Source organism: Meles meles, chromosome 11 (assembly GCF_922984935.1).
Source record: "Meles meles chromosome 11, mMelMel3.1 paternal haplotype, whole genome shotgun sequence".
NCBI lineage: Eukaryota > Metazoa > Chordata > Mammalia > Carnivora > Mustelidae > Meles > Meles meles.
In genome coordinates, this window is record NC_060076.1 from 82,189,195 (window position 1) to 82,214,911 (window position 25,717).

Here is a 25,717-nt window from a genome sequence, read left to right on the forward strand (position 1 = left end):
GCTGCTTGATGGATAGGAGAGAAAACCTACCCTTCTCCATATTTTTAGTAGGAGGAAGAAAAGGCCAATAAATGATAAAGTGAAAGGTCGTGGTTCCCAAGAGCCTGGGAACTAAAACAAACAAAAAATAAAACTTCCTATAAAAAGATGGGTTTAACCTTTAAAATTTCTGCAGTTACTTTCTAGTTGGAATGAGTTTCTATTAACTTGGAATGTTTTCAGCTACAAAGAAAAGAAGACCTAATGAATCATAGTCAGAAAGGTACTTAATTATAACTCAAGAAATCAGGTACTAGGGGATTCTAAGTTTGGCACAGCGGCTTAATAGAATCATTACGGAACCAGGGTCTTGCCTGTTCAGCCACCATGCTTAGCTGACCTCTGCCCCCTTAAAGTGCCTCCTGGTTGCAAGAAAACTGCCACAGCTTCACATCTGACATCTCTCACTAGTATCCCACGCAGAAGGAAGGAGGAAGTCACAACAAGCTTTTCCTCACAAGAGGAAGAAGCCCATCAGTATCAGACCCATCCTTAACCTGACATACTAAAAAATTAATTCATTATTTATCTGAATTACTATTTATCAAATTTCACTAGGTTTCCTATATTTTTATTAGCTAAGTCTGGCAACCTCTAGTACCACAAGTCTGATAGAAGGAAACTCTGTGGGATGATAATAATTGTCTATTATTGATTATGATGTCTCCTAGTTCGACCAATTGCCTCTGTGTTTCCTAGAGAAGAATTAAGATTGCTAGAGTAGGAATGCATAGAGAAGAAAAAAACACAGTGTTCCACTTTCTTCATACCCAGAATAGGCTCTGAGAATCTAATGCTGGCTTGACTACGATGATGAAAACCACCTAAATTGTAACCTCCTCACACCTCCTTCAAAAAGCACCTATGTGGAGTACCATTGGGATTCTGGTAGAACACAGATGCAATTACCATGTAATGAGAAAGCTTCATCTTCAGTAGAGGAATGGTAACAAAAGACAGGAAGTCTGGCTAGGGTTCAAAATGCAAAGGAACAGAGATGGCTGTCTTGGAAGGCATCACTTCCGGGTACTAGGGAGCACCTTGGGGGGGAGGCACTCTTTGAGGACTTGATGGAGAAGGAGATGATAAGAAAAAGTTGGAGGAAGTTAAAAAAAAAAAAGAAAGAACGTCAGAAGACCATCTCCTCTTAAAAACTTTGATCAAAACAGGTGAACAAAGCCCGCCAAAGGCCAGTGTGCTCTTGAACTATAGAACTTAACTAGTCGTCCGAACTCCCACCTCCTTCTACACACAGCTGCTACTAATCTCAGAAAATAAAACAGTTCAAAATGAATGGAAACCAGTAGACAAATATCCACACAAGGTTTCTACAAGAACAAAATATGAAGGGGATCAAAATATTCCAGCTTAGTGTCCTGCTCATAAATCTACAACAGAACAAAACTGTAACACCTGAACCCAAATGAAACACACTGAAACAGAAACTGCAGATATGAGAATATAGCTCCAATTAAAAATTTAAAAGCATATGACTAGGGGAAAAAAACCCAGAAAGATGTGAAACTGTGTTGATTAAAACCCTGGAAATAAATCAAACATGAAACTATATTAAAAATAATAATTAAATCACAAGGTCTCCAGCAGAGAATGGATTCAACTGAAGCTATAATCAGGAGCACCAAGGAAATGCACAAATGTATAAAAAGAACAAAACATACAGCATAGTAGAGGTCAAAATGATCCAAGGGCAAGTAACTAATAAAAAAAATAGGCAAAGAAGATCCAATATATTATAACTGTGTCTAAGTTTTAACACTACTCTAAAAGAGTATCAAGTCTACAAAAACTACTTTATATGATTAAGAACTTAGGGAGTATGACACTAATAAACCCTTTCTAGGCAGTGTAGCAAAGGGCATGCTTCGTCCAACCAAAACACAATAGGAAAAAGAACTGACAATGAGCATGAAATATATTTAATTGTAAATCTTACACCAAAAGCAAAGGTAGGAACAAGGAAGGAGGAAAAGTAAGTTTATGGTACGTGTTCTGACGAAGCAGGAGAAATGAACTGAATGGAAGAAGAAAAAAATAGAAATGATAAAATAAAATAATGAATCATTAGAAAGGTAAGAGTTGAAGAATATCCTTTAAAGCTGACAATCCAAACATAGGAGCCTAAGGGAGGAAAACAGGAACTGAGAGCACATAAATGTTACTTGTAATAATCACTAAAATAATAGAAATCTTCCCCAAAACCAGAAGTTATTTTAAAAGAGCAAAAACCATACAAGGAAACACAGTAAAAATAACACATTATAGGTTAAATACATATATATGTCTATAATAATATAATAAAGTAACATACATATATGTATATAAAATGTATATATATAAAATATATATGTGCCTTAAATACATATTTATGTATGTATATAAAATGTATATGTATATAAAACACATATGTATATTATAGAGATATAGATATATATAAAGTACTATAAAGGAGTTGAGACTTTTTGGTCATATTTATAAATGTCAATGAGCTTAAAGGTCACCACTAAAAAAATATGTTCAGGGGCACCTGGGTGGCTCAGTGAGTTGGGCCTCTGCCTTCGGCTCAGGTCATGACCTCAGAGTCCTGGGATCCAGCCCTGCATCGGGCTCTCTGCTCAGCAGGGAGCCTGCTTCCCCCTCTCTCTCTGCCTGCCTCTGCCTACTTGTGATCTCTCTGTCAAAAAAATAAAATCTTTTAAAAAAAAATATGTTCAAATTGGCTCATAAGACAGAATCTAACTCCTAAAACAGTGTATTTCCAATGTTTAGGAATAAGGAATGGGCCAAGGCAGGCACTGTGATCCTAATATCAGATAACATACACAGAAATCTCACTTCCCAAATTAGCCCAGATCATGAGTGACAGCACAGTCAGATGAGGGGAGCAGGTCCTCCTAAACAGAACTGACGGTGATGTAAAGTCTTCTAGCCCCGGCTTGGACGGTGGTGGGGGAGGGGGAGCTGGTTAGGCCAACTCTAACCTTTGCTTCTGCCCTTTTTTTAAGATTTTATTTACTTATTTGACACAGAGGGAGATAGCAAGAGAGGGGACACAAACAGGGGGAGTGGGAGAGGGAGAAGCAGGCTTCCTGAGGAGCAGAGAGTCCGATGTGGGGCTCGATCCCAGCACCCTGGGACTATGACCTGAGCCAAAGGCAGATGCTTAACCGACTGAGCCACCAGGCGCCCTTGCTTCTGCCTTTTGACTGAGCACTCCCACAACTAGGAATGTACTCTGAAAATAAAACTCTCATAACTTACACGCAAGGTTACCCAGTATGGAGTTACTTATAAAAACGAAATATTGCAAAGAACTGAACTGCATTCATTGATGTCTAGTTAAATAATTACGGTAACTCCTCTGCAACACAGCTGGAAGGAAACGAAACAGATCTCTATGAACTAATACGGAGTGATTGCTTGGGTACATGAGTTGATAAAAGCAAAAAGAAAAAAATGCATGTATAGTATCCTATGCATTTTACTTTGAACCATATGTCTTACAAATTCCGAAAGAAAAGAAATAAAATTAAATATATGAAGATGGGGGAGAGAGCTCTAAAATGGAAAACAGATTAACCTAGCTATATATCAAATTAATGATCAAATCATAGAGGAGAAAAGTATTTATTCAAGCAACTTTTGATTCCGGTAGCCTGACTGTGTTGTTTCTGTGGGATTTATTCTAACAACAAAAAGAAATCTTGAATTTTACCTAAGTTGGCAGTGGTATCGGTAATCATTTCAGTACCATTTCTGTGTACATTTATTATACTGATGAGAATCAGAATTCTCACTGCGGGAGGGAGGGGACAGAATCTGAAATCGGCTCACAGTGGGTCCACGTGTGCTACTGGATTAAGCCTGGGGTGAATGAAATGAGGACAGTCCAGATACTGATCTCTAGGCCCTATCCATTGATAAGGGGCCTAGAATGAAGGACCCCCTTACTACCAAAATCTGGACTTTAAAATACCATTCCTCACTGAGAGAAACCATCTACTTGAAGAAATGGGTCTCTCCAGGTCGGAGGTACAGAAAATACAAAGTGAACATTTTGTTGTTCCATTCCAGAGGAAGAAAGCGCTACAAACGGAGTGGGGACTTCCTAAAACGACACAGGAGTCAATGTGAAAAGTCTCCCACTCCTCAAACTTAGCACACTTTAAGAACCCAAAGAAATCATGTCAGTAATGAGTCATTATATTTAGAAAGAATCCGGGGCACCTAGATTAAATTAGGTTAATAGATTAGATTGGGTTAAAGCCTCTGCCTCCGTTCAGGTCATGATCTCAGGGTCCTGAGATCGAGCCCCGTGTTGGGCTCCCCGCTCAGCAAGGAGCCTGCTTCTCCCTCTCTCTCTCTCTGCCTGCTTCTCTGTCTATCAAATAAATAAATAAAATCCTTAAAAAAAAAAAAAAAGAAAGAATCCATGCGCTCCTAACAATATTGAAAAGGAAGAGTAATGAAAAAGGGGTTATAGAATTAGAAAAGCCTCATCTTGCAACCGCTGACCTAGTGATCAATTTAGGCAGGAATCTTCAGTGGATGTTAAAGTCTCAGGGAGAAGTTGACTGGCAACATGATATGCACAAGACCTGAAAGAGTACTGCCCAAAATTGTGATTAAAGAGACAAAATATACATTTACAATGGCGAAATCTAGCAGAGACCTCGACCAACCAAGTAAATAAATTTACCACCACCAAAAATAGGACTTCTACCCTTCTGACATGAAGCACTGAAAAGGGTATAATTTCACCTGGATCATTTTTGTACCAAAAATGGTCAAGCCTCCCTGTTGTCCTGAAAAACAGAAAAACAAAACAAAACAAAAAACCCAAAACCAAACAAATCCAAAGTGTGACTTATTCTACAACCACAAACAGGGACTCATCAAAACCATCGGTATGAAAGACCACTCCCCACCCCCAATAAAGGGAGGGGAACCTTCTAGATTACAAGAAATAAAGACATGGAATGAATAATGGGAATATAGGATTCTAAGTTCTGGAACAAAAGGAATAGATTGACAAAAATATATTTTGTGACCACTGGGGAGATCTGAAGATAGTAAATTGGGTAAGATCACTTTCATAGAAGTGAGAAGAATGATATTGTGGTTATATGGAAAAGTAGTCTTAGGAAAGGCTCTTTGAAATATTAAGGGGTATATTTTTATAATGTCTGCAACTTTCAGAATTCAGGGAAAATGTGTGTGTGTGTGCATGTGAGTGTGTGTGCGTGTGTGTATGAAGAGAGACAGAATGTTAACTTCTGGTAAAAATCAAGGTGAATGAAATGTACACATTCTTACTAGTCATTCAACTTATGTGTAGCTTTCAAATTTATCAAAATGAACCACTGGTGAGAAAGTACTACAGGCACAATTTTTTTTTTTTTTAAATTGTGAAGCCCCAAAGGGCATAAAGCAAGGAGTTCCTTCCATAATGACAGACTTCGAGATGATCTAGGGAGAGGCAGCTGGCATCTGGCAGCACCAGGAGCCAAGTTGGCTGTGATGCCAAGTGTCCCACAGACCACCCACTGCCCTCAGACGCTGCGCCCTAGCTGAGGAGGCATGCCAGCTGTCTCTTCTTTAAGCTGTTGGGTGAGGGATTTGTATCAACAGCTGCCTTCACTTGGGCATGGAACATGCATGACAAGGATGCCCACTTATGTCCCATGATTTTGGACATGGTGGAGAGACCTCGTTTCTAGAGCGTCACATTGTTATCCTTGCTGTTTAGTTTCTGCTCTCCCTCTAAGTCACGTTGTCCCAAAGGTGTCCCAAAGGTGTCCATGTTGACACAAAGCGGATGAGGCTAACTGCTCAGAAAACAAGAATAGACTAGGAAAGGGAGGGAGGAGGGAAGGAGAGATGGACAAGAAGGTGTGTGCCCCCAAGAACTTCTCTCAGAATTATCAGAGCAAAAGCTCTCATTGTTGCAGTAGATCTGAACTAAGTTACTGACAGCTAACTTGGAACCAGGAGCAGAAAGCTTGGTGGAGAATGAAACCAACAAGTGGAGAGAGCAGAGCTACACGGAGTGGCAGGAAGAACCAGAGTCCTAGATAGCAGCTTTATCTCCTGGATTAAGGGAGGCGTGCCAGTCTGCAGTTACAGGAGCCCATCAATTCCTTCTTTTCTATTACTTTTCCTTCCCTCAGCCTGGACTGAATTTTCTGATAACTTACAGTTTAAACAATATCGAATGAAACATTTCATTAAAATATATTTTCGTGGGGGGGGGCACCTGGGTGGCTCAGTGGGTTAAAGCCTCTGCCTTTGGCTCAGGTCATGATCTCAGGGTCCTGGGATCGAACCCCACGTAGGGATCTCTGCGCAGCAGGGAGCCTGCTTCCTTCTCTCTGCCTGTCTCTGCCTACTTGTGATCTCTCTCTCTCTGTCAAATAAATAAAATCTTTAAAAAATATATATAGGGGCGCCTGGGTGGCTCAGTGGATTAAGCCGCTGCCTTCGGCTCGGGTCATGATCTCAGGGTCCTGGGATCGAGCCCCGCATCGGGCTCTCTGCTCCGTGGGGAGCCTGCTTCCTCCTCTCTCTCTGCCTGCCTCTCTGCCTACTTGTGATCTCTCTCTGTCAAATAAATAAATAAAATCTTTAAAAAAAATATATATATATATATAAATATTTTCGTGGGACAAATAAATTAGAGAAACAACTATTTATTTACATATACATCCCTCTCTTACCAACTCACAAAATGTCTTAGGCTAATAAAGGCTCTGAGAAGTCCTGCAGTAAAGAAACATTTTTAAGTTTGTTCAGACCAGTGTGTTCCAGACCACTTGACTTTGGAGATAAATATTAGCCACCCGTAAAAGTTGGGTTCCATCAGAAACAAGGTTTATAATGACCGTGCAATTATTCATTTGCCTGAAAAAGAAATCCTATCATGTACCAGCACTTAATCTCAATCACTTCATTTCCACACTAGAAATTTGAGACCTAGGTACTGAAATGAAAGATTGTAGCTCAATATCAAAGAGCTTAAATATACTTGGAGGGATCACCACAGTATTCGTCTGTGCCCGTCCTATACTATTAGCACAGAAATTTAGTGATTGCTTAGTCTGCTGATGACTTGGCCACAGAGCAGAGCACACAATCTTTTCATACCTGTATCCCCCGCAGGTTGAATTATGTCTGATACATAGGAGGAGCTCAATAGATGTTGAATGAATAAAATCATTACCAATTTACTTTTTTCTGTGGGAATTACTTTTCCTGTTCCCTTCCTTCATTTTCCCTTCTGTTACACATTGAATTAATGCTTTTATTGAACGGTCTGTGGTAACTCCCCGTTCTTAAGTCCTGGGAGGAGAGAACTAATTCAATGTTCATTAGTGTGTACAACAGTTTAAATGATTTGTTCATTGCACATTCCCTTTTTCTTGTCCAGATTGAATCAGGTTTGATCACTACGGATCTCTTTAATCTTTCATTTCCTTGGACAAACTTCTACAATTAGAAATGTTTCTAGTCCTGTTTTACTTCCTCTTTCAAACTAATAAAGAATGGCAAGTTTAATATACTCTTTTCTAAAGTAGGCACATTAGGGGAAATAATTATACGCTATTGTGCATAGACATAGTAAAGTTAATTTCATTCCTTCAAAATAGAATATTAATTCCCAGACATCAGGTTGCTGGAACAGATGGTTTTACTCCTCTCCATCTATTGCCTGTACAAGCTAGAGAAATGCATGTCTTTGTAATATTTCTTAGTCTTCCAATGGCAAGACAGAATGTGAAATAAACTAAAACATGTTAATAAAAAAAAATAACTACTACGATGGTAGAATAGATTTAAAGCAGTGGGGAATTCAGTTGGCGTCACGGAGAACAGAATTGTCAGCCCAGGAAAAGATACAGATGTAAGACTCATGGGGGTAAATAAACTCTGTAGAATGGCTTTCAAATCAGAAATATCTGTATAAACTCAGGGTATGTTTTACACATAAAAATGCACATTTCTTAGTGAGAATCTCAGAACTCATCTTGTGGTCTCTAAATATCCATTTAATTAAAAAAAGGTAGGGCACCTGGGCAGCTTAGTCGGTTAAGTCTGCCTTTGGCTCAGGTCATGATCCCAGAATCTTGGGATCAAGCCCCGAATTGGGCTCCCTGCTCAGAGGGGAGCCTGCTTCTCCCTCTCCCTCTGTGATCTCTTTCACTTTCATGCTCTCTCAGATAAACAAAATCTTAAAAAAATAAAATAAAAAATAAGAAAAGGGGGCAGCAAGAGGTTCCTTTGGAGAAACAGTTGATTCCATGACTAGAACAGGAAATACATAAGACAAGTATGGAACAGCTTGTCATACCTCAGAAAAAGAATACTGGGGTCATGTCAAAAGGAGCTAGGAGCTAACTTGATGGACTCTCACTGACCAAAGATGGGCCACCTTCAGCAAGAACAAGGTTTATAATGTCAATGAAATAAAACCCATGAAATATATTTATATCCTCACATTTGTGATGAAACTAAAAAAAAAAACAAAAAAAAAAAAACAAAACTTACTGGTAGCTTTCAGTGAACACTAGGAAAGTCATCCAATAATGAAAGAACTGTAGGAACTATATGTCATGATGCCAAAGAATTGAGGAGTCATCCCGCTCTATTAAAGCACTGTAGCCAATTAAGTGAAGAAGGGATCACGGAAAGGGAAGATCACGATTTTGCAAACCCGAAGAAAGAACAGAAGGATCTAGGCGACAGCGCTGCTAAGATCACAGGCAGACACCCTGCACCTGCTGAGGGAGCACACACACCAATGAGGTAATGCTCAGTCTCACGTTCACGCTCTCAGAAATAAATCTGAACTTGAATCTGATCAAGCCTTTACCTCCCTCTTACTACCTAGCAAGTTAGGGGTAAGATTAGCAACAGAACATGCTAAAAGGACCCCACAAAAACGCAATCAGCAAAATCTCGGCCACACCGTGCTCTAAATAACCTACATTCTAACTCCCCCACCCCCCAATTTTCAAAATGGAGGTAAACTAGAATCAAACTAGAATCAAAGAAATTTAGGAGAAATACCAACCCCTCACAAGGCATGAGCCCTATATGGATCCTGACTCCAACAAATTACAGAGCAAAAACTTAGGAGGCAACAGAGAAAATTTGAAACAGATGGGGTGTTTGAGAACATGAAGAAATTATTGTTAAAAGTGATAATGATAGGATGATTGTATTGTGGGAAAAAGCGGCCATTATCTTATAGAGATACATGCTGTAATATTCAGGGATGAAATGAAGTGTATGAATTGCTCTAAGATAATCAAGTAGAGGGAGCAATAAATGAATGGACATTGGTCTTGAGTTGATCATCATTGCAACTGGTGATGGGGACACGGTGTTCATTATATTATACTCTCCACTTTTGCTTTCAATTTCCACCAAGTATCTGTAATGTTTGCAGTGAAAGCTGGGGAACTAGGAATCAGATGTGATCCACAACCTGAAATTTCGACCTGGAGTTTAGGAGTGTGTAAAGGGACAGGGACATCAGTTTCTGATCAAGTGCAAGGAAGTGTTTTTGAACTAAATTGTTCATTATGGGAAGAAAGGGCTAGCTGAGGAGAGTACACTTCTGGATAGTGAACATATACAAAGCAGGTATTGGACATGAGCTGAGGGATTGCATGAAATTATTTTTCAGACTCATTCCAACGTGGTGGTCTATGAACTCCCCTCCCCACCCCCACATCTTCTTAAAGACCACCTGACTCAGACTCCTAATTGCAAAAACACGCACAGCACTGGTTTCTGTGCACTTATGTAGGTCGTGTGCACAGATGTGAAGCAGAAGGGCCTGGGATTCAGGGCATAGACATGGAAGAAAAATGAGAACAGGCATATAAAACATTTCAGCAGAACAGGAATGATCTAAGACCACATTTACGTAGCCCTGCTATGCTTAACTTATGACTGCTGAGAGTCCTGGTGAATTTCTTTTAGTTCCCTGAAAAATAAAAATGGTTTCTCTATCACTAGGTAACAATCCCAAACATCAGGCTTTGAAACACTAATTTAACTCAGTTTCCGGAAACCACGCAAAGAGATCATTAAACGAACTCAATCCTGAGCTACCTGGGCATAATTTTCTTTACTTCAGACGTGCTAATTTAGTCTGTTTAGATGAGAACTTCCATCCCAGTAGGGTTTTTACAGGGTCAAAATTCGACTCACCAGGAAACTAAAAAAGACCAAAAAAAAAAAAAAAGCTACATTTCTTCCAAGTAGTCGTTAAAAACTATCCTGTAAATTTTATACTAAGGATTTGAATAGACACAATCCAAACTGACTTTTTTTTTCTTAGCATAAAGGAAGAAATTATCTACCAGGTTCTTCTCCTTTTAATCATGGAAAGATTAATCATTGAACGCATTCTTTCCTTGGTCCAGGTCCTTTCCCGTCCCGAAGAAGAGCTTTGCATTAGAACCAAATTTTGACTCTGACCGAGGCGATTAAGTAATCAAATCCTCTTTCTGGAATTTCTGGGTTCAATCTACCTCTCTCCCTGTGATTTGCCTTCATCTGTTGGGCAGTGAGTCTCTCGGCGCCTACCATATCCATATTGGATTATCCACTGCTAGCCCAGAATCCCATCTCATCGGCTGAGACAGTCTACCCAGGATTTTCTCACACTTGAGAAACTGGAAAAATCACATTGATGTGCATGTGTATTCTATTTGAAGACAGTTATTACTTTCCTCTTCCCCAGGCAGCTAGGGCATTTTGATTCTTCTCATCCCTGCAATGCTAAGAATCATTTCTTTTACTCTACTGATTTCCAGGCCAAGTTCACTGCTAACCAAAATGAAGGAAAACAGCATTCCAGATGCCTCAGATAATTGTAGCATTTGACTGCTCAACACAGGACATTTGAAGGCATCATCATCATCTTTTAGGAAAAGTCAACTCTGTCCTATGAATTTGGAAAATTCAGAAGAAGGCTGAACCGCTGACCCTCTCCTCACTTTTAACAACATTTATTGAGTACTTAATAAGAGAATCCTACTTATTGGCAGAGAGAGGAGTAAAATAGGCCAAAAGTATGCTTTAATCACTGGAATGAGCTCTATCAGGGGGTGAAAAGTAAATGAGAAGTGAGGTATCCAGAGAAAACAGTTTGATAAAAGAAGCTGTCTTCAACCTGTTAAGAAGACAACCACAGATTAGGTGAGCTCAAGGGTCGGTGGCTATCTGCTCTCTAACAGAAAATGAGTTACTAATTAAAGAAAGGGTTTGCCTAAAATCTTGATAAACACAACTTTGTTTCTGTGAACAGACCCTTCAACACCTCAGAGTGGGGCCCACAGGACTGGACTACAAACGGATTTTTACTCTTCGAAAATAAAGCGGAGAAGATAAGTGACCAGCACAGGCTAAGTTCTAACTTACTCAAGGAAATTCATCAAGATTGTCATATTTTGCACCTGCCAAGAATGAATATTAGCTGAAGCATTTTGTTTTGTTTTCCAAGTGGATCATGATCAATTACTGGCCTCTTCTTCTAGAAGCACTTTGAGCTCAGATGAATTGACTATAGGTTAACTGCCTATTCCTAATAGAGGGACTTCCATCATAACCATCACGGGGGATGGTGACATCACATGAAGTCCTCACAATCGTCACGATAATAAGGAAGCAACAGAGTTCTGCTACGGCAGTCTCCACAGACTACCATCAATTGATAAGGCCAAGTAAAAAAATCCAAATTTCTACCCATAAAACATTGCACTTACTCTTCATTAAAGAAGGCATTAAAGTGGTCACCTTATTTACCATTTTATCCTTGGTGTTGGAATTATTTTAAGTGTTGGGAGGAAAGTGTATCTCTGCTAAATAGGAATGACTGAATCAATGAGTCAATGAATGAATAACTACAAGAACTTTGATTCAGCTGGATTTTCCAGTCTGTAAAATAAGTACAGACCAAACTGGGGATTTAGGTGGCTTTTTCGGAAGGAATACTTAGGAGTCTTTTTCTTTAGTGTTAGCTTATTTGTTCAATGAACACAAAGTTTTATAAATTTTTTTTAAAGATTTTATTTATTTGACAGAAAGAGAGATCACAAGTAGGCAGAGAGGCAGGCAGAGAGAGAGGCGGAAGCAGGCTCCCTGCAGAGCAGAGAGCCCAATGTGGGGCTCGATGCCAGGACCCTGAGATCATGACCTGAGCCGAAGGCAGAGGCTTTAACCCACTGAACCACCCAGGCACCCAAACACAGTTTTAAAAAAGCTGGAGCTACTCTTCGACCCATCCACTTATGTGCTTGGCCCCTTAAATATCCTTGGCTGGCATCTGGGAACTTGGATTTGGGTAGAGTTCTCTCTGCTCCTTCAACAAAATGTTTCATCATGCCTGAAGTGTTTATGCAAACAATATGGTCTACGCTACATACCTTCTGAGAACATGGAATTTGGGTACATGGGAGGTGCTGGGTTCTATACAACCACCCCAATAAAAAACCCTCAACATGAATTCCTAATGAGTTTCTGTGGTAGGCAACATCTCACACGTCATGTCACAATTCATTGCTGGAGGAATTAAGTGCTTCCTGGATGACTCCACTGAAGTAAGTCTCTTGGAAGCTTAGGCTTGGTTTCCTCTGGACTTTGCTCCATGTGGCTTTTTTTTTTTTTTTTTTGCTGATTCTGTGTTGTACCCTTTCACTGAAATAAATTACAGCCATCAGTGAGACTATATGCTGAATCATAAGAGTCTTCCTCATGAATCACCAAACCTGGGGTGGTCTTGCGGAACCCCCAACACAGGGGACATAGTGAATCTGAAGTCATCATGGAAACCAAGGCATCGTCTGAACAGCTGGGAGTTCATGGGATTCATCCGAGCTCTAAATCAAGACATGGGCCCATGGGTGGTGTGTGGTCTCCCTTCACCCAGGAGCCAGCTGAATTTGCCATGTGGAACTGGAGGACGTTTAAGCACGAATGAACGGAAGACAACAGATCTCGTCCACGTGGCTCATTTTTTCAGATGGGCTAAGTTTGATCTAAAATACCTTTTTGTAGGCCACAGAGCGAGTCAGAAATAACTTTAAGTGTACCAAAATTGTGTTGCAGCCCCCACTAGTTCCTATCAGGACCTCATTTGTTGCTTGGCTGGAGTTCGTCCTTTCTCAGAAGACCTCCTGTTTGCAGCAAGACGCACCACATGGTCGCCGATCTGCACCATGTTGCATTTTCAATTAAACCCGCTAAATGGGGTGTTTTAAAAGGATGATTTCCAAGCTGCCAGGACAATAATGCCACAAACTCCACCAGATTTTATTAGAGTCAAATGACAGTATAAATCATTAGGAAAATGTGTGCCAACCACAGAAACAGCAATGTCCCAAACTCTTGGAGTACTGAATACCATCCAGTTGGCTGAGAACGAATCATGTGGCTTAAAATCATTTTTCACAATTACTATCCTAGCTAGTTCATCATTTTTGGCAGATCTGCCCCACATGCATAGTCAAACTCAGCTAATTTTCACTCTGCTGATCGACAAATATAATCGCCCTCCCCCCGCCCCCTGCCTCAGAAAAGCCACCCAGCAAGCTTTCAGGAAATCTTGAGGTGGTACATCAAAAAAGTGAGCCTGGCTTGAAAAATGCATATTAAATAGGCCACCCTAGAGTCATCACAGAAAATTCTACTGTGCTAACTAACATGATGAGTTCAGAATATCAGTCATACTAACGACTGGAGTCTGAGAGTCAAAGAGCAAGATTTCACAAGCCCTTCTTTACTTGTCTCTTTTGAACTGAGCCTGCCTTCCACAAAGCAGAAGCAAATAAATAAATAAAAATAAAAAATAAAAATTTAAGTTATTTACTATGGGCTTGTCTAAAATCATTACTAGTTCTTTTTTTTTAATTTTCTTTTCAGATTAATAGTTCCATAAGTCAGACAAGAGATATCATACAATGCAACATCAATTTCTTGACATAATAAAATATTTACATGACAAAAATGAACCAAAGACCTTTTCTATCAAACTTAATTTTTCACCCAAGTTTCAAGGAAAGGTGGTCTTCTGGGGACTGCTCGTCAAGAGCCCAAGTGTCGAATTCTATCCACGAATGGGTGTTTTAGGATGATTTCCAATAATGCTAATCTGCTGCAAATTGAATCTTCTTCCCACAGAGAGAAGCAGCTGCCCACAAGGGGCATCTCCCCCATGTACTTCAAATCAAGCATCTGCGCTCACTCCGTGGGGGGCGAAGGGAAGCTATTAGGACCCAGCTCACAAGGGGCTTCAACAGTATCATGTTCTAGTCCTTAGTTCGGGAATGGGTGATAAGGCACATTCTTTACAATTTCTGCGTATCAGAAATATTTTACAATAAGTTAAAAAATACTTAACCCCCTGGATGGGTTTGATAGGCATTTCTAGACTCCCGAGGGGGGCAAACTTACTTAGCCTGTTGTCTCTAGAGCCCCACTGAATTTTCTTTAGTAGGATCAAAATGATCCATTATACCAAATGGGTACATTAAAAGCATTTCTCGGGTGCCTGGGCGGCTCAGTCAGTTAAGTGTCTGCCTTGGCTCAGGTCATGATCCCGGGGGTCCTGGGATCGAGTCCCCAACTGAGCTCCTTGCTCAGAAGGGAGCCTGCTTCTCCCTCTGCTGGCCACTCCCCCTGCTTGTGCATTTGCGTGCTCTCTCTGACAAATAAATAAAATCACAGATAGATGGATAGATAGATATTCTGTTAAACTGAATTCCCAAAGACCTGGCCAGATCTTCACGACCTTTCCTGTCAGATAACCTTTGTCTGTGGAGCATCTTGAAAGAATATATAAGCCAAGAGTATTTTCAATCAGTGCCAGCAAAGTAAAAGTATCTTCTCATTTTAAAGCTGCCGGCTTCCCAAATAGAAAATGTTGTACAAAAAAAGTAGAAGATCAAGAAAAAACAAGTTGAATTGACCAAGTGTGCTTTAAAATGTCCCCTAAGTTTGAAAACCCCTCCTTACCCCAACTGAGGATGGGAAGACAGAAGCCGGCTGTGTTCATATAACACTCATGTTTGAGGTAGGGGAGAGGTCTCAAAGGGGTCTCAAAGGGGTCCCGGGACTCTAACATCAGCAAAGATTGGGAATCTGTTAGAGACACAAATTTCCAGATCTGGGCTAGAGGGTGTGAGAGAGGTGGACAGCAATCCTTCCAGATGATTCTGACCCTTGCCAGTGTGCAAACTGGATGTCAAGGTTAGAAGTCTAGCCTCTATGGTCAGAGGGTTTGAATACCAGGGCCTATCCCTGGTAAATAGGGTGACTTTGGACACATTACTTAATTTGTCTCTTCTTTAATTTCCTCAGCTGTGAAATAAGGACAGTACTCATCCCTAGCTCACTGGAACACTGGCGGTAAGATGCTACATGCAAAGGTTTGGCAACATGCTTAACACATACTAAGCACTCAATAAGTATGAGCCATTATTTTCCCTACTGTGGAGACCATCAAAGATTTGCTTTTAGTTCAGTTTACTCAACTGTTGATTTGCTCAGCATTTATTGAGCACTTCCTACAAACCAGACTCAGGACACTGAGTAACACAGCATTCTGACCTAGCTACCGCGCGTCTCCGTCCTGAGTGAGTGTCGATGAAATCCCACCACTGGAGCCCTACTCCCGAAAACATCAAGGATCTCTGATTGGGGGCCCCCAAGCTTGGATAGGTTTGAACAAGCTACTCAGGAAGTTTTAGTTTCTTCCAAAGGAAGTAGCAGACCGATAAGCAAGAATTATAGCTCCAAGCCCAAGGAGCAGAGGTTGCATGTATGTACATGACCCCAGAGAAATTTCTGGAAGGGGTGCTTTGCCCAGCAAGCTTTCCTTTGGGCTTATCTATTCCTCTCCAGCTTTACTGACCATAGGAAGCACAAATCCTGTTTTTCTCAATCCTCAGGGCTTGTCCCCTTTGCCAGACAAAGAGTGGTACAGAAGGAAGTCCGGCGAGCATGAGTCGGGCCCTCCCAACTCCGGGAAGCCTGAGCACGGCGTTTCAGGACAGAGAGTAATTATATAGCCACCGTCTCCTCCGTAACCAACTCCTATAGACGCAGAAGTGCACTTCCCTGCATAAATTGCCCAAGCCCCAAGGCCAGACATAATGGTTTCACATACTGGTTTCCAAGGGGAGGAGCAACAGGGGCAAAGCTTTTAAATTAATTAAAAGAGACACTCAGGCACACTTCATGCCATTCTTTAATCTCCACTCTCCTGTGATAAATATAGAATGACAGGTCCGGGCCCAGGCTAATGAGTAGAAGGCAGGACCCTATGGAGGCTCGCCAAGCAGCCCTCGGAAACACGGCAGCAGGGCCCAGGGCTCAGAGAAAGGAAGGAGAAAATCAGCACCTTGCCTCAGCTGGGTCACTGATAGGTCACCAGAATCTCTGAAGAGTTCCCATTGGACATAGGATCCCCCGCTTCCTGGACTAGCAGCCGTTTAAACAACAGACAAAAGGAAACAGCATGTCTTACATTAAAAGGTCGGAGAGTAATAGCAGTTAAGATTTATTGATGGTTTTCTAGTGTCCAAAGAGGCACTGTGCTAAGGGCTTCTCTTCATTTAATTGTGGTGACCAGCTTCCCAAACAGTCCTCACACCTCCTAGCATACACGCCCTCACCACACACTCCCCTCACACACTGAGTCAGAGCTGGCACATGCGACTGATAGAAAATTCCAGAAGAAACAGTCTGCGACTTCTGAGCTTAGATGAAAGAAGGCGTCACCACTTCTAACATGACCTCTCGGATTACCTGCCCTGGGGGAAGCCAGCGCCACCTCAAGAGGACACTGGGCCTGCCCTGTGGTGAGGCCAATAACTAGGCCACTCGCGAGTGAATCCTCCAGCGGTGGCCAAGCCTTTGAGTCATCCAGCTCAAGCCCCAGACACCCCAGAAAGAGAAGCCATCACTGCTGGGCCCTGTCTGAGTGCCTGACCTGCAGAACCCATGAGGCGATTGTTTCAAAAACTACGTTCTGTGATTTGTTACACAGCGATAGCTAACCAATACGTAAGAACCACATATTCTTATTTTATAGTTGAGGCGAGTTAAAGTGATTCACTCATGGACACAGTAGGTGAAGCAATGGGGGTCTGCATCCAGGTTGGTGAACTTGAAGTTCTAGTTCTCATTCTGTCCTCTTACTCCCAACAGATAAACTTAAGGTTTATCTGTGTGTGGGATTGATTTCCCATCCCTTTTGTTAAGGGAAAAGCAACTACTTAATAGGAAATTTTTTAACCCTTGAGTTGTTCCAAGAGACTTTGTCCACCTGCCATGGCACCCACACCCTTCTGCCTTGAATGTTAGCCATTTCTCTATGGATAGAGGTTCCTGGAAGGCTGGAACAGAGGGTCTTTCTTCTGATAGTGCTCGTCAGTAACAGAGGGTGAGGGCAGGAGACCGCGTCCATCCCACAGACACCGTCCACCTGCCTAAAGGTCTGGCAGCTCTGCTCTACCACTTTCAGGTTGTGTGATTTTAGGCAAGTTGTCTAAATTTCAGGAGCTACCGATTCCTCACTCTGAAAACGACCAATATTCATACACAAACTTTTGTTCACACTGCATTACAAACAACTCAAAGTACGAGCACATCTGCCTGGCACACAGGAAGGGCTCCATAAAAATGTGACCTACGTGAATTATCAAATAGGTGTCGAAAAACACCCAACATTTTAAACGCCCAGGCAAAAGCTCTTCCCTCAACCTTTTCTCATACTTCCAAAGAAAGAGCAATGGTTCTTGGGGGGTGGGTAGAGATTTCACTCTGTGGGCTGATCAGCACGTTATGCCTTGACCATGGTTCCTACCGGATCCCAGGCTGCCCTTCTGGAGTGATGAGAGGGTCAGGGAAAGCTGCCGTCCTCGTGAACCATCTAGTGGGACACGTGCAAACATCCCGTCTGGCTCTTTCTTGCAAGAAGAAATGGAAGGCGAGGCCGGTCTGCCTCTCCCTGGCCTGATGAGCAGAGGTGGACAGGGACTTCGCTTCCATCCTGCCTCTTAATCCCGCTGCACTCTTATCATTTTGTCAGCCTGGACAAGGCTCCTTAGTTCCTGGCAATACTCATTCTAATGCCTTCCCATGTGGCACACCCTTCCTTGGTGTTGGAGCTAACGAGCTGTCAAGTGTCTTACTGTCCCCTCAGGTGATTTCTACTCAAAGGCTATTTGGAGTCCCACCTCCCTTTGAACTTAGCTTTAGGGAACTCTCTCTCTTTTTCTCCTCTGTTTTTTTCTGTTATGCCTCAAAGAGTCTTCTATGTTAAAATTCTCTTTGGGTCCAAAATGTTTCCACAACCCTCCACTTCTAGGTAAGAGTGAGAAAAGGGAAACGGGGAGAAGCCGACCACTTTCACTACCATCTCACAATAAGCACAAATTCCTGGCATTGCCAGGTGCTGGGTCAGGTTCTCTGGGGGAAGGAGACCCCAGCCGTCACCCAGTGTAACAGAGGAGTACGATTAAAATATTGACAGCTGGGGAAACAAAGAGCCAAGGGAAGGAAGCCATGTGTAGCAGAGCAGAAGGCCCAGGACAGCGGAGGAAGGAAAGAGCAGACAGGGGAGGACAACAGAGACTGGAAGCAGTGGGCCTCGGGCATGTGTCCTGAAGAATGGGCCAGTGCCTGCTAAGGCGGTGAGGAAGGGCAGGAAGAGCCCCCCAAGCAGACGGAATGGAAAGGGTGAAGGCAGGAAAGCATAAGACAGGTTCACACAATGCTATGGATTTGCAGGGAAGGAGAGACAGGACTGCAAAAAATAAAATACATGAGGGGAAAAACCCCTGGCAATAATGAGCAATCAAGACTTCCACAAAAGATAAAGGTATCTTTGTAGATTACAGCGCAAACTGGAGACATGGGGATTTCATGAAGAAGTAACAGTTCTCAGTGATCATGACCATAAAACCCCGAGACTAAATACGTAGGTCTTCAAAGGAGGCAAGGTCAAGTGGACAGGCAGACTGCTATTCCCCACACTTAGGGACATTCCCCTTAGTGATAGTTTTTGCTTGAACCACTGAACACTCACTTTCCAACTCATTTTATCCTTAGTTTAAAATATTATTCTCGCTAGCTTTTATCAATGATATTACCTCCAGTGAGCAGGCACCTATCAGATGACCTAAGTCAGGAATCTGCTACTTACAGACAAGGTCATTTCAATAAATCCAAGGAGCCAGTATCCACTACCCACCTGGTTTCAAGGCAGAGAAAACGGGTATCAGAGCGGAACGGGATTGTTGGTAAGGCTAAGGGTGTCTGTCTGCACCTTGGTATATCCTTCTATCCCCTGGCTCAGATTTAGAAAGCCACACAGAGTAAGCTCTCAAACAGAAGTTCTGTAAGTTCCAAATCCCATCTCTTTCTCCTTAGAACCAAAGAGCTAAGTTGCAAAAAGATCCAGAAAACAGCACGAGCCATCAAGCAATCTCACGTGGCGGGTCTGGAAACAGGAAAACATCCCCACGCACTGCTTCTGTGTCCTCCCAGACCCCAACGATGTCCCCTGCACAACACCACCCCAGGCCAGGCCTCACCATATACCACATGCTCGGCCACTTGGGATCGTTGAAGTAAGTCGGCTGGGCACGACTGAAGTCATAATCCCTCTTCGTCCGTTTTTTTACTACTTGCTGTTGGATCCACTCCACCTGCCAAGAAGAAGGACATGTGGTGAGTGTTCAAGTTCCACCAGGGTCAGCACAACACAAATGACAGTCGGGGGCAGGTCCCCTCCTGAGCCAAGGCTGTTCAAGTCACAGACTTCGGGCCGGCAGCTCGATGCTCAGTCTAGGGGCTCCGAGTCTCCGGAGACCTCGTTCGCCTTTATTTTCAATGCAGGTCAACTTTCTAGTCTTTAATGACAGATCATCCCCATCTCTCAACAACATGCTAACTTCTTAGCTTCTTTGGAAAGTGTATTTTATTCAAAATTTGTTGCAAATTGATTGTGTTAATTTTTATACTCATTTTTTTTTTTTGCCCTTATCTTCTATGAAGGATCGATATACTTTTTCTAGAAAGGTCCAGGTCAGAAATGCTTTAGGCTTTGCAGGTCATAGGATCTCTGCTGTAACTACTCCTCCTGCTGTCCTACACCACAGACACACATAAATGAACAGGTGAGACAACGTTCCAGTAAGTTTACATAGAGAAGCAAAGGACAGCCTGGATGTGGCCCAATGGCCACAGTTTATGACCTTTGCCTTATACTACACACATTTTTTTTTTTTTAAATGTTCTGGGATTACACAAAATTTTAAACCTATCCTGGGATCAAATGCTCTAGGATCGTTTTTTTTTTTGTTTTTTTTTTAAAGAAATGGCTTTCTACAACATGGTGTGGTGTAAACAGCAATATTTGGGGAATTAGACCACCAAAGCCCTAGACCGTCTCTGGCACAAAATTGGAGAAATCACTCAATTGCCTGAGCCAAAGGCTCCGTGCCAGCTCAAATTCAAACCTACCACCCTTGAGCAAGTCAGAATATTTAGCCACAAATTTGGCTGAAGCAAAGCAATTGGGCACTTCTGAGTTTAATACCGAATTATAACCTAAATGTTAGGGCTACGTATGGGGCCACTTATTTAAAAACAGGTCATTACTATGGCAACATAAAACTAAGCATGTTCTTTTTTTGTTTGTTTTGTTAAGATTTTATTTATTTCTTTGTCAGAAAGAGAGAGGAAAGAGCACAAGCAGGGGGAGAGGCAGGCAGAAGGAGAGGGAGAAGCAGGCTCCTCTGCCCCCACTGAGCAAGAAGCCTGATGTGGGACTCGATAATAGGACCCTGGGATCATGACCTGAGCCAAAGGCAGAGGTTTAACTGACTGAACCACCCAGGCGCCCCAAGCATATTCTATTTTGACTGGTACCTCTGAAATGACCTATCAGCCCTGGTGGCCTTCTATAATTTGTTTCTAAGTTCTCCTTTGTTCGATCGCTCCTATTTTAGCCACAATACTGTAAAATGTTCTGTTCCACCATTTATCCCTCCTCTACACAAAGGGATTAAAAATTGAGGGCAGGGAGATTTTGTAATGCACTAGCGATTCCACATCCATCCATTGAGTAGTCTCCAAACCACTTTTGCCCACTTGATTAAAGATCGCTGGAGGAGAAGGGCTACTAAGGCACTGATTAGCAGGCTCGAAATGCACTGCTCGACACAAGGTACTAAGGCCAAAAGCCAAGCTAATAAATTCCTCAGATTCTCATATCGGGAAACATATTCAAAGAGACTTCTGGTACGCAAGACGAATTTAAATAGCCAATTCCTAGTTATAGCACTAACAAAGCAAATGGAATTACACGGCCTCCTAAATAAATAAAAAATCCATTTATGATTAGGATCGCAGCTAAGCATCATCTGTGCCTTCCGCAACAGGTAATTTAGGCAACATTATCAGGACAGCAAAAAAGCCAATAAATGAAGAATAATATTCTAGAAAATGAAAGCTGCTTCTGCTCCTGTTTTAATTAATATGAATTAAGTGACTCCCTGGCACTGAACCATTTTCCACACCACCACCCCCAAGACACACACCTGTGCACACCGGGGAGAAGGGATTGTGTATCTTTCTTTGAATCACTGGACCACAGTTGTCAGGGAAGCAAAGAGGGATCTCTTTTTTTCTTGGACTCGAGAGACTGCTCTTTAGAAATCACATCGAGACTAATGTGGCATTAACAATGCGTGTAAAATTTTTTCTCAATGAAGAGGGTAATGTTTAAGTGACCAGGCTTCTAAAAATACAGGGGGAAAAAATCAATTTCTTTCTCAAAGTGGAGCGGCAAGCATGGGCATGCATGCGCTTTTTCTATTTCCAGGAAACATTGTAATCTCTTCCTTTCAAATAATCTTGCTATGGAAGGAGTTTCATTCGCCCACTTACTCATTCAATGAGCATTAAGTGTCTATTCTTTACTGACACTGTGCTGGGAATATGAAGATGAACAAAAATAGTCTTCGGCTTTGAAGGACTTAACATTTTACCAAGAAAGATTTAGCGAATATTCCTGGGTGGCTCGGTGGGTTAAGCCTCTGCCTTCAGCTCCGGTCAGGATCTGTGTCCTGGGATCGAGCCCCGCATAGGGCTCTCTGCTCAGCGTGGAGCTTTGCTTCCCTCTCTCTCTCTACCTGCCTCTCTGCCTACTTGTGATCTCACTCTGTCAAATCAATCAATCAATCAATCTTAAAAAAAAATTTAGCAAATATTCCACAATTCTCCACTTCGTAAAAATGCAGTTATCGTCATGAATGACACTCATCGCTCTATTAATTAGAGCATTTGTGAAAATTTTGACCAGGCGAGTCTACGTGCAATCCTTATGTTGCCGTCTGAGGCGTATCCCAGCTGAGATTCAACTCGTACATGTTTGCACGCGCGGTAAAAGACGACTGCAGATCTGTTTAGACGGAATGCTTTCCCAACTACTCCTACGTTGGCAGTGGCTTTTCCTAACGGAGCCGCCATAAATTCTGAATCGCCACCTAGATGTGTACCTAAACCAGAAAGTGTCAAATCCCGGGGTGTCATCTCAAACAGAGTGCTGGAGAGCAGAACGAGTCTACGCTGGGCTGGGGGAGGGGGGGGGAGGGGTGCGTCTCTCTGTGTATCATCGTTTCGGCAACAACCCTGGAAGTCGGTGCTCCCGGAAGCACACACGTACACACAGACAAATGTGGGGTAAGTATGTGAGAAAACCAAGTGACAGCCATTTTCCGAGATGAACTGCAGGTTCAAAAATAGAACAAAATATCTCGCAGAACAGCAGCCCTTCTGTAATTTAACCAAACAAAAGGGCTTAGTTACAGGCTTGGCGGCTGGAAGGTGGCATGCACGTGGGCATCTAGATCTGACTACAAGTCACTCCGTCTGATCACAGGGCTGAAATAGTCAGGAAAAGTACAGTGGTTTTTGTTGTTGTTGTTGTTTTTTAGTGTCAGATATCATGTATTTTGTCTTGGTGCTTTATGAGTATAAGTATATGGCCCTACATATTTTGGGAAGTGGGAAAAGCACCTCCTGGATCGGAAGATTTCTAGGACTGGAAAGACTAGCTTTCTATTTTTAAGCCATTATCCATATGTCTGTCCTTGAGCCCTTTAAGAAAAAGCTCGGAGGTAATGCATTACACAGATTTTGCTTTTTGCCAAGAAGCCCCAATGCATAGAAAAGATGCCTAGAAATTCATTTTCATAAAACTAGGGCCAGCCCGGGAAATATGAAAACTGTGTGCTTTCCCCCACTGGTTTAACTCTGGAAGGTTCTATTTCTTGTATATTAAGGAACTACAGATAATCCAGACCATAAAAACCACAGCTATCCTCCATGAACTTCAACAATCGTGCGCTCCATGGTTTTAAGGACACTCCCTCCCTCTACCAATAAAGCTCTCCTCCCCATATGACCCAAGTGAACAGGGGGCATTCGCCTCACTAGACTCTTTGTTGAAAGGGGTTCTCTTTCATCAGATTTCATGTGCCAAGCAAAGCAAATTAAATGATCATTCTGGGAAACGTAACCTCCCCTCAACCATCTCAGTTGAGCTCCTATCCCATTATTTTGCAACTTAACAACTTTCTGAAATAGGATAAAAAAGTTCTGGGAATACAGATTATGGAAGTTATTATATAAATATACTTGGAAAACAAATTGTGATAGCACAAAAAAAGACAAAATACTGCATGGCACAATTTATATGAAGAGTCTTACAAAAAAAAAAAAAAAAAAAAAAAAAAAGCCAGACTTGTAGAAAGGGTAGGAAAGGGATTTGCCAGAGGTTGAGGGGTGGGAGAAACAGGAGCAGGTTGGTAAAAGGGTACAAACATTCAACAGGAAGGGGAGTAATGTCTCCAGGATCTAATGTGTGACTGAAGATTGAATAGAATGGTGATGATAGTTGATAACACTGGATCCTATAATTGAAATCTGCTAAGGAAGTAGAACCTAAATGTTCTCACCAAAAAAAAAAAAAAAAAAAATTATTTGTCTATATACACAGACACACACATATATGGTGATAAAGTTCAATTAACTAGATGGAGGAAATCCTTACATTTTATATATATAAATATATGTATATTTATTTATATACATATATGATCACATATATAATCAGTACAATATACACTTTAAATGCCTTACAGTTTTCTATGTTGATTATAACTCAATAAGGTTGAAAATTTTTTAAAAAGTTGTCACTTTAAAAATGTGCCTTGTAGTAGGGAGGAGTTAGCCCTTTAGATATGAAAATATATTAAAACTAATGATTAAAACTTACACTGGTAGCAAACATCAACAGATTTTAATGGAATGGAAAGTCAAGAAATTGACCCCAAATATATGAAAATACAGTATATGATAAGGGTGCTATCCTAAATCATGTGGGGAGAAACAGATTACTTCATAAGTGATGTTGCAACAACAACCAACTGGGGAAAAAATAAAATAAAAATTGAAATCATGCTACCATCTTACATCAGGACTAATTCCAAATGAATGATATTTAAATGTAAAAGTAAGCAAATAAAACCATAAAAGTATCCTGAGAAACATGGGAGATTTAGAAAAAATCATCTCAGAGTGCAAGATGCTTGTCGAAGTATAATACACATCAAAAAAAGTGATTGAGAAAAACTGATACATTTAAAAACGTAAAAAAATAAATGTGGCATGGCAAAAAAAAAACCCTCAAAAGCGAGGCAGATGACAAACAGGAAGTGTTTCTAGCTCCTACTGCAGACAAAAGGTGATTTTCCTAATATATAGAGTTTCTACAATCAATAAGAGAAAAATTCAGTAGGAACACAGGCAAAGGATAGGAACACAGTAATCTCCGAAAAGACAAACGGGGAGAGTTTCCAGCCCCTACTACAGACAAAAGGCTATTTCTGTCATAAATAAAGAGTTTTTGCAATCAGTAAGACAAAAATTCAGGAGGAAAACAAGCAAAGGATAGGAGTACAGTAATCTCTGAAAAGATAGTTTCTTAAACATATAAAAATATGCCTAGCCTCATGCAGATAAAGACAAAAGTAAATGAAAACCACACCAAGATAATCACTTTTCTACCTTTCTGATAAAACAGTATAAAGAAATAACATCCTACTAGCAAGGGCATGATATAACAATCATGCTCATGTAATGATGATGGGAATGTAAATCTGTCTAGGTCTTTGGAATGTAATTGGACAATATCTAAAAAAATTTTTACAAGAACTCATTCTACTTTTAGGAATTTATCCTACATATTTATTTACACATGTAAATATGCAAGGCTATTTACTAAAGCGCTGTTAGTAATAAGTGCAAGTTGTAAACAACCTGAATGTATATTGAAAGAGATGAATCAATCGTGACATAGCAATACAAGGGAGTACAATGCAACCTGAAAAGACGATGTAACTAAGTTATGTACTGATAGAGAGCAGTCTCCATGATACAACTTGAAATGAAAAGAAAGACACAGGGGCACCTGGGTAGCTCAGTGGGTTAAAGCCTCTGCCTTGGTCTCAGGTCATGATCCCAACCACACTGGCTCTCTGCTCAGCAGGGAGCCTGCTTCCCTTTCTCTCTGCCT

General features: G+C 41.4%; 1 protein-coding gene across 5 annotated transcripts in view; it reads right to left on the minus strand.

Moving 5' to 3' along the window:
- The window catches only part of PCSK5 (proprotein convertase subtilisin/kexin type 5), a 455,881-nt gene that overhangs the window by 349,738 nt on the left and 80,426 nt on the right, over positions 1–25,717 (minus strand). For all 5 annotated transcript variants that reach the window (XR_006820794.1, XM_046022868.1, XM_046022867.1 and 2 more), the window contains exon 3: positions 19,668–19,781. Coding sequence is in view for 4 of the 5 variants with exons in the window: in XM_046022868.1 (XP_045878824.1) it covers positions 19,668–19,781 (114 nt within the window). In the remaining variant the exon portion in view is untranslated. The remainder of the gene's footprint in view (positions 1–19,667; positions 19,782–25,717) is intronic.